At 48.7% G+C, this 9532-nt stretch overlaps 1 protein-coding gene across 2 annotated transcripts in view; it reads left to right on the forward strand.

Annotated features, from left to right (window-relative positions):
- MARCHF8 (membrane associated ring-CH-type finger 8) overlaps positions 1-7173 on the forward strand; it is a 60441-nt gene extending 53268 nt beyond the window's left edge. Inside the window, exons 3-8 of one of the 2 annotated variants that reach the window (XM_007446785.1) lie at positions 773-794; positions 1612-1678; positions 1910-2755; positions 4174-4354; positions 6306-6453; positions 6869-7173. In XM_007446785.1, the coding sequence (XP_007446847.1) occupies positions 773-794; positions 1612-1678; positions 1910-2755; positions 4174-4354; positions 6306-6453; positions 6869-7173 (1569 nt within the window). The remainder of the gene's footprint in view (positions 1-772; positions 795-1611; positions 1679-1909; positions 2756-4173; positions 4355-6305; positions 6454-6868) is intronic. The other variant, XM_007446786.1, reaches the window with a different exon arrangement.
- Positions 7174-9532: the final 2359 nt, after the last annotated feature.

Here is a 9532-nt window from a genome sequence, read left to right on the forward strand (position 1 = left end):
CCCCCCCCCGCCACACACACAATTTGTTTTAGAAAGAATCGTGACCAAGTAGTGCAAGGTTATTGGAGGGGTGTCATTTTCGTGGCTCCAAATAAACTTTAGATTCTTAAGAACTTTGACCAGCAATGCTTTTATGGAGAATATACGCAACGTTCACGTGCACATTCAGTTAGAAAGTAAATGTGGATTCTTTGGTGACTCAGAAGATATGCTCATTGAGTAATGCTGCATAATTTTAGCATATACATGTAGCATGATACCATGTAACGTCTTGGATCGAGCTTCCTTAGGTTGAGCTGGGTTTAAGGTGATGTATCATCCCCATGCTGGGGAGCAAGAGTAGCCGTCCAGTGGACATCTCAGTCAGAGTGCCAGTTCTGTCTGGCTCTTCCCAGGCTGTTGTATTCGCTGGAGAGGCAAGGTGGGGAGAGCTGTTCTGGTGGCTGATGCAAGTCCGTGGCCCCACAGCTGGAGTGCCAGGATGAGAGTACATCCTGGGGGTGGCACTGAGCAAGCGTGGAGCCAGATGGCTCTCCAGAATCAAGAAGCAGGGCTGAGGGCCACTGGAGTGGGCCTGGGGAGGGCAGGGAGGAGATGTCAGCTTGCGCTTGATAACAGACTCACAGTACTGTCTTCCCGTGGCCCTTGACTTGTCCCTCAGGATAAGTGTCCTAAGCGGGGAAGAACACGCAGGGTGCTCTGAGGGCCGTGGAATCTCAGGAGTCAGTCTTGATGAGGCCTGGCAAGGGCCCCACAGAGGCTGGAGTGGGAGGCTGGGGGACCCTCTAGTAGTGGTCATGCCTCCTCAGCCCAGCTGTGCTCCCTGATCCTATTTCTCTCCTCCACTTCGCTTCCCATCGTGGTACTTCCTCACCCTCCCAGACTTTTCTCTAATTTTGGCTTGTTCACGACCCCTCAGAGCCCCTGCTGTATCTCATGACCTCTTGCTATACTTTCTTCCACATTTACATGTTCTTGATAATTTTCTCAATACACAATCCCAAGATTAGGACTCGGGAGCATTCTGTGCTCAGCCCCCTCCTGGGCCTGGGGTTGAGCTCTGGGTTGGTGGCCCTATGCTCAGGTAGTCTCCCCTTTGTATAAAGAGCGCTGGCGGGGTAGTGAGGGTTTGTGGACCAATTGCCAGGTGGTGAGGGAGGAGTGGCTCTCACATTCTGCCAGGCTCAACGAGGATGATCCCAGGTACCAGGTTAAAGAGTGCTGAGTGGGGGAAGCAGGGCTGGCAGGGAAGGTGCCTCATGTTTCTTTTGCATTTGCGTGTACCTTACGGTGCTTGGTTTCTTGACTTACGGATGAACTAATTAAGTTTAGATGCTTAGAAGATAAATGACCACTGAATATACAGAAGGTTGATGGTGCTGTTCCAGAGTCTCAAATATTTCTTGGCTACACTTTTACCTTCATCTGAGAAAAGAAGAGTGCTGCTTGGTTTGTTCTTACCTTGGCTCGTAGGGACCTAATACGTGCTATTCACTGAGCAATGGGCAGCGGCAGACCCATCGCCATTCACAAGGAGGTGGTGTTTGCAGTCCCCTGGCTTTTCCTGAAAACTGACTGGAGGTGTGTTGTTGCAGGCTGGGGGCTCTTCAGTGGCATCCGCTCCAGTGTCCGCCTTCTCTCGCACTTCTGTCACGCCCTCCAATCAGGACATCTGCAGGTAATGCTCTGCTTCACATGCTACGGTGGTTCATGTGCATCTCAGGAATGAGCGTTCATGTCTGCAGGTTCTTGACTCTCCATATGCCTCTGCTCTTAACAATCAACCTGGTTTTATGTGCTGTTTGCTCACCAGGTACCACGCAAGTCTCATTTCTTCACTTTGATGCCTATTTTCTTTTAAAATTGTTTTTACTTTCTGTGCTTTTATTCCACTGTTCTCTGCATGCAGTTCCAGTGCAGTGTTTTCTGAGTGTTGTCACCACAGTCCCGTGCAGTCTGCTGTTGTCTTGAAAGCTCCTCCCTGCCAGAGTTCTCTGACACAAGGGCTCACTGTGACAGTTGTCTGTCAAGACACAGTGCAGGCATCAAAGAGAAATTCCCATGGCTCAGAGTGGGTCCAGGCCTTGAAGCCTGCTAAGAATACCAAAGCCAGAAGAACACTGAAGTTCTCAAAATCCCTGAATGATGTGGGTGAGAAGACCCCGGATGCTTTGGAAAGTTTTGACTATGCGGAGAGGACTTGCTCTGAAGGGAAACTGATACTCCCTCAAGACCCGTGTCTCAGTATTAACAGGATCCACCAGAAAGAAAAAAGAACACTGAATCGCAAACCTCTTGGCAGTTCCAAACATTCTTGTGTTTCATCCCTTTCCGCCAATCGTTCAGCGGCCTCAGAGGTGGGAGCCGGCAAGGGGGGCACGCACGTCCTGCTTCCGGACGAGAAGGCAGATGGCGAGGCCGTGTCTGGAAGCCGGCGGCTGCTCCGGTACCTGTTCTCGCTGTCACACAGCTTGAGCACCAGCAGCCTGCACTGGTTCCACGAGCTGGAGAGCTGCACTGCCGGCCCGCACCCCGCCAAGTCCTCCAGCGGGCTGGCCGGGAGCGCGGGCTTCTTCTCCGACGAAACGGGAGATGATGACGTCTTTGAGGACAGCACATCCACAAAACCGAAGAGCAGGGTCCTGCGGGCGCCCCTCTGCTCGGTGGAAAAGGACAGTGACCTGGATGGTCCTTCCCCTCTCTCTGAAAAGGGCCCCCCCATCTCTCCCGTGTCCACATCAGGGGATGTCTGCAGGTTGGTTTGCCAAGAACCACCATTCTGGCCCTCTCTGCTCCCCACACCTCCGTAGCCTCATCTTGCTTTAATATGTGAAGTTTCAGGAAAATGAACAGGCAGTTGTACACAATTACGGATTAATAGTTTTCCCCAGAATAGATTATTGGTATCATTTGAAAAACCAATTTTTATGACATGGGTCCCAAGATAGTTTCATAGATGATAAAAGAAGAGGAAGCTACACATATTAAAGGCCAAGCTGACTCTTCTCAACTAAAAATAAGTAGCTTTTGCATAAGGAAAGCGGAAGAAAAAATAGTATCTCCAGTCTTCCAGCTTCATGGTCTAGATATTAAGCATTGGCTTCCCCTCTCAACCTCGTTTTTACCCCTCGCTCCACCTGCGACGCGATGTGCATGGGGAAGGGCTGCTCTTCAGCAGCTCCTTCCTTCCTTTTAACTTGGATGCAGCCACCTCTGCCCAGGTCCTAACTCCACTTTTATCTTCCCGGGTGCAGCATCCTTGTCAGGTCTCCAGAAGCTTTCAGAATTCACTTTTGCCGCTACTCTTAGGCCTTCCCCATTCTAACCTTTCCCCAGTGGCCCCTCCTCAGGATCAGCTCTTATCATTTCTTTTAACAATTGGATCAGAAACCCCTCTCACAGAAACAAACAGCCGAGAGCCTGGCCTGGGCCAGAGCCCAGTTCCTTTCAGGCTAGGTGTCCCTACCTGCTCTCCAGCTGCTGGAAAAGACCTTTCTGTTTCTCAAAAGTCTGTTAAGTTCCTTGAGGTTAGTAGCTATGTCCTGTTGCATGCACCCTTAGAAATAATGAATGATTTAAATTTCTCACTTATTGCTATGAGTGGTCCTGCAAAAAGAAATGAAATTGCAGCATCTTATAATGGTTTTTCAGGTCCAGGAGAAGCAGTGTGGTTTCTCTGTTTACTCTCTGAGAGAGGACAGAGATATGTAGTTGTGGTGTGTGAAGGTGAGGTCAGTGATTATAGCTAGCAAGCAAAGTTCATCATCTTTTCAAGTCACTGGTATTTTTGAAAGGTAGAGTGCTGGTTTTGTTTTACACAGAAATTTTACCTCTAATTATTTTAATGTCATGTAAGTTCTGGAAGATGTTTCCTTAAATTCGTCTTTTTAGTGACGTTCTTAAGTCTTACCCAAAATGACTGCTTTGTCATTTCTTATATCATTTTTTCCTCTCTGATGCCAAAAACCACCCAGACTTTCCATGTTGGTGCGGTAAGCTAGAAATTTTTAGTTTGTAGTAATTGTTTTTTGTGTTTGTATGTTTTCGTGCTTATAGTCATTTTGTGATGTTTGTTTCTAAACGTTTTCCTTGGGGGGACTGACCTTCCACTGAAGCGTCATCTTCCCTGTTGTATGGCCCTCCTTGTAATGACTGGCTTTCCTTCTGCCGCAGGATCTGTCACTGTGAAGGGGATGATGAGAGCCCTCTGATCACACCCTGTCACTGCACAGGGAGCCTCCACTTTGTGCACCAGACCTGCCTGCAGCAGTGGATCAAGAGCTCCGACACACGCTGCTGTGAGCTGTGCAAGTACGAGTTCATCATGGAGACCAAGCTGAAGCCTCTGAGAAAAGTATGTGCGAGGCCACCCTCGGAAGTACTTTAGCCTCACTGAGATGAGCACCCAGAAGAGTTAGCACCTGGGACTGGGTGGAGCCACAGTTGGCTTGTGTTCACTCCTTTAAGAAGTTGGGGCTGGTGTGCACATTCATGTTTTTGGTACTGATTTCCAAGTCCCTCCTCTCAGGAAGAAGCTCTTTCTGTCCATTCAGTCATATGATGTTTTCTTTTTCCTTAAAACTAAGTCTGCCTGCTTGTCTGTATCAGTCATTTGGCCCTTGACCACAGACTGTTTTGTGACATCTTAGTCAGCATTAAACCTTGTATGTATTAACTCTTCAGGCTTTGCCTCTAATTAGGCCCATATAGTGGAGATTAGTCTCTCTCTCCAGCACAAAGAACAGCATGACATGGTAAATTTATTTCTATATACCTGTGACAAGTGTTTGCTAGATGGGAACTGGGGGCAGATGGGAAAAGAAAGGAACCACAGGCATTACATGCAACACAGCTCTCTTCAGTTCCCATGTCCTTGCTTCCTCTGAAAGGAGCCTCATCTGGTGCTCCCCTCCTGTGTAAACACTGGCCGTTCAATGTGTCTGTGTGCCCAGAATATGGAGAGGTTTTGTTTGGAAGAATAAAAGGTTTGTTCTTATCTCAAAACTCATAAATTGCAAGGGGAATTACATAATCAGGTAACAGAACCAACATGCCAATTCAATGCTAACTTCTATGGTGATCGCTCGTATCAGATATTCAGAGAAGGAGTGTTCACTGTGGGTCGGAGCTCTGGGGAGGCAGGGTGGTGGTAGCATCATAGGATGTTTGGTGTTGAAGCGGTTCTTGAAAGATCAGTAGGATTTAGGGGTGAAGTGAAAGGGCTCTAGAGAGGTCAGGTTGTCTCTGGAGAAAAGCATCCACCGGAAAGGCAGGGTGAGCATTTCAGGGGAGTGTGAAAGGCTTGAACTGAATGTGTCTTAGAAAATCAGGGGGACATTTTAGAAGGGAAGCCAGATGAAGATACTGTGTCACACCATAGCAGAAAGAAATCTGGATGCTAGGGAAGGCAGGTGCAAACTACTTAAAAAATGTTTTGTCCCATAAAAGCCTTATTGTTTTTTGGGTACCTACTCTATGCTGATTCTTCAAGTGAGTCTTATGGCACTTTGACCAATATAGATAGTCCATGAAGGCTCTACTTTCAGTTTATCCTGCATAGAGCCACCTGGAAAGGTTGTGAGTAGGGCTGGCAGAGGATATGCAGTGTTTACACTTGTTCTTTTTCTCTACCTCTATGTGTTTTCTTCTGATTCGGAAACGAGTAAATGAAAAAGAAAATCTGGCTATTTGGAGTAAATTAATGAGCTCCTAGAGGAGATGGGACTGGCATCCCAAGACTGCTTGTACCAGGAACTCTTAGCATCGATTTCACAGTGTTGCTGCCAATGTAGCAGAGGACCAAAGAGTGAGCGCCCTCCACCATCACCTTCACGACATAGTGTGACCCATCTGCTAGTGTGTTGTGGTGTCATCAACCCCTTTCTTCCCCTCACTCATGCCAGTCAGCAAGTCACGAAAACTTAAAGTGTGCCACCTGGGTCTTGGGCCAATGTGCTGTTTTCATCAGGACCAAAACCATAAAGTCTTGTATCAAAGCCACTGAATGCCTGCTTTGCCAGAATAAGCAGCCAGGGGATTGCTGGTGGTGGTTCATAGCTCATCTTGATCCCAGCTTCTCTTCATTGCCTAGAAAGTTGGATGTGGACAGAATACCAGTGCCTGGTACCTGGTTGACGCCACATGGTTTAAAGGGAGCGACTCTGAGTGTTTGGGGAAATTCATCTAGCTTGGGAAAGGGGGAGGGAGGAGGGAAGCCAGTCTTAACCATCAACAAAGCTCTCACCCCATCGTAGCACTTTACGCCCATGAGCCTGAGCCTCACGCTCTGTGCGTTGTCTTTCCAGTGGGAGAAGCTGCAGATGACAGCCAGCGAGCGCAGGAAGATCGTGTGCTCCGTGACGTTCCACATCATTGCCATCACCTGTGTGGTCTGGTCCTTGTACGTGCTCATCGACCGCACTGCTGAGGAGATCAAGCAGGGGCAGGCAACAGGTATGTGCTCAGAACGAAAAGTGCACCCAGGAGATCCTGGATGGCACAGTGGGTCTTAGGATTGGGGTGTTATTCCAGGTTGATTTTCAAGTCAGACCTCAAATGTCTGGGCTTCTGGAAGGAGGCATCAATCATGAGGCACTATGTATCCTTTTCGGATGTTTCTTTTGCTGTGGTGGTAGTTTTTAAAACCCAGTCAGGAGAGGTCAAATCATGGAGAGAGAGAATCTCCATGAATGCCCCCTGGAGGAGCAGGATAAAAGGGAGTGGACATGCTCTTCCACTCCTCCTCCAGCAAAGCAAGATTCGATGAGTTAAGAGCCCATGGTTATGGGAAGTTCAGAAATTGTGTTTTATTTACTTCACATCTTAAATAAGGTCGGCTGATAGGCTAACCGGGTTTTTTCCCTTCCAGGAATCCTAGAGTGGCCCTTTTGGACTAAATTGGTGGTTGTGGCCATCGGCTTTACTGGTGGACTTCTTTTTATGTACGTTCAGTGCAAAGTGTATGTACAATTATGGAAGAGACTCAAGGCTTATAACAGAGTAATCTATGTCCAAAACTGTCCAGAAACAAGCAAAAAGAATATTTTTGAAAAATCTGCACTAACAGAGCCCAACTTTGAAAATAAAGATGGACGTGGAATCTGTCATTCCGACACAAACTCTTCTTGTTGCACAGAACCTGAAGACACTGGAGCAGAAATCGTTCACATCTGACGATGTGGAGGGTGTGTAGTTCTCTTGGACATCTGCGAACAGCTGAAGGAAATTGTTTACTGCCAATTGTGTACATTTTCTTATGTCCTTTAATAGCATAGACCAGGCAGGTGACTATTTTTAATGGCTTCTCTTTTTCTAAACCCTCCTTAGTGACTCTCCTGGAAAACCCTCACGTCAGCTGTGCACGGCTGGGTTCTGTTTCCGCCAGCGTGTCTACAGGAAGGGAAGTTGGAAGAGCCCGTAACACCGTGATGGGGCGCTGGCTGGGTTCTGGCCTGTAGTCTTGAGCAGAATGAGAGAATAAGATGCCAAACCTGAGGTTAGAGCAGGAGCTGGTAGCGCCTGGGCCCTGATGCGCCTCTTCCAGTTGGCAGGTCCCCCCACCGACCCTCTGGAGTGGAGTGTTGGGAACATCTAGCCATGGGGAGAGGCTTCCCCCTCACCAGGCAGAGCGCGGGGAGGCCGCCACTGACAGTTCCCGAGCAGACGGGCCGTGGTGCTCTGTGCGTGGTGGTGAGTGATTCGCTAAGCAAAGCAAAGCACTTTACAAAAAGAGAATCTGTATTTTGTAATATGTGTGTCCCGTGGGATTGACATTTAAAAGGATGTCTCATTTAGAAACCTTCTCTTCATGACCCTGATTATCTCTTTCACATTATAATAGATCTGAAACCCTTTTTGCCTTATATATGCTAAGAAACGTGACATCTACTCTGGACACAAGTCCATAAAAGGGACTTGTGACTCTAAAGCAGGACAAACAGGTCTGAGGCTTTTTCGTAACACCTTACGGGAATTAATGTATGCTAAATGGCAATTCGAGCATAATTTCTGTGGTTTTGAGCCTGTTTTATGACAAGTCTTCATGTCATAGGGCTGCCCTGAATGTTTCTTTTTTTTTTGGTCAGCCCGGAAGAAGGGTTCATGAGATCTAAATGAAAAGAAGTGAGTAATTAGAACAAAACTGAATATTTAAAAACTACTCCTTTAAAGACAAACCTCTCCAGTCTGTGCTGGCTTCACACTGATGGAGTAGGCATTGCATCGCCCTGGTCTGGGGCGTGCACGCTGCAGGTGCTCCTGGGTGCCTGCCACTCAGCCAGCCCCTGCTCCTGGCACATTCTGTGGACCACTGCCCAGGGCAGAGAGGCAGACGGGCTGGCTCTGGGGTGAGGGCCAGGAGTGAGCAGCAAACTGCCCTGGTCCACTGTGTCCCTGCTCCCAGCCACTCCCCTGCCCATTTGTCGCCTTAACTGGACTGAACAGAGAGGATCCTTTAGGGGCCCCTGGCCCTGCTATCAGTCCATTCTGTCATCAGGGATTATCTCCTGTACCATTTTTCATAAAACAAAACCAAAATTACTACCATCAAATGGCCTTTGTCCTTTTAAAAAGGTCTGCTTAAAATTCTGTTTCTGAAGACCAGTTTCATCATGCCAGGCAAACAAGAGTCAACTCCAGGAAAATAGGCCAGGGGAGTCTGCAGTGTAAGTTAGGTATGCCCGGATACTTACTCTCCAGGAAGCTCCGCAGATGAGCATCTGGGGTGAGATGCCTGGGGGTCCTGCCCTCCATCCTCCGAGCCTTAGTTGCTTCATCCAGCTGTTAAGAGGAGGAAGCAAACAGAAGATGATTCCTTTCCATTCCAGAGTAGAAGCCCCATGGTTTGTTTTGAAAGCCAGGAGGAGGCTGAAGGATCTTTAAGCTCTGGAGGAGGGCTTTGCCCTGCCATGGCTTCTCTCGTCTGGCAGCTGCTGTCCAGTTGTAGTCCATCCCTGGAAATAGGTCAGCCGGCCCTCTCTGTCTCCCAGGGCACGTCCAGCCCGTGCCTGTGCTCACTGTGCCCCAAAGTGCAATTACCTACACCCCTTCTCAGCCTGGGGACACCAAGCAGCTACAGACTATCCACTCAGGAGAATCCCAGGTCAGCCCTGCCTGTGCCCCTTAGGAACTGCCTGGGCAAGGCCCCTTGTCCCTCTAACGGCGGCTGAGTGGTCAAGGGAAGACTGGGATAGATTTTTAAGTGAGAATCTTTCCCTTTCCCCCCGGTGGAACCCCTTATGCTGGACTTGAAAAGCACTGAGACTTTCTGTAGAGAGGAGAGTGTGCTTAGGTGGGGACAGCCCCAGGGCAGCCCACCCAGTGTGCCTGGCGCCCTCTGTGGCAGAGGTGCCTTGATAACCATGACTATTGTGTTGCTCCCATGCCCAACTAGACTGTCACGGGAAGCCCTGTCACTTCTTTTTAGGAAGGGCCTAAACACCATCTCATCACCTCCAGCCAAGCTCCTGAAAGCCTCTGCCTGTGGACAGTCAGCCCCACGTCCTTCTTTTCTCTCCTGGGGTGGCACTCAGCT

Source organism: Lipotes vexillifer, unplaced genomic scaffold, assembly GCF_000442215.2.
Source record: "Lipotes vexillifer unplaced genomic scaffold, Lipotes_vexillifer_v1.1 scaffold1237, whole genome shotgun sequence".
NCBI lineage: Eukaryota > Metazoa > Chordata > Mammalia > Artiodactyla > Lipotidae > Lipotes > Lipotes vexillifer.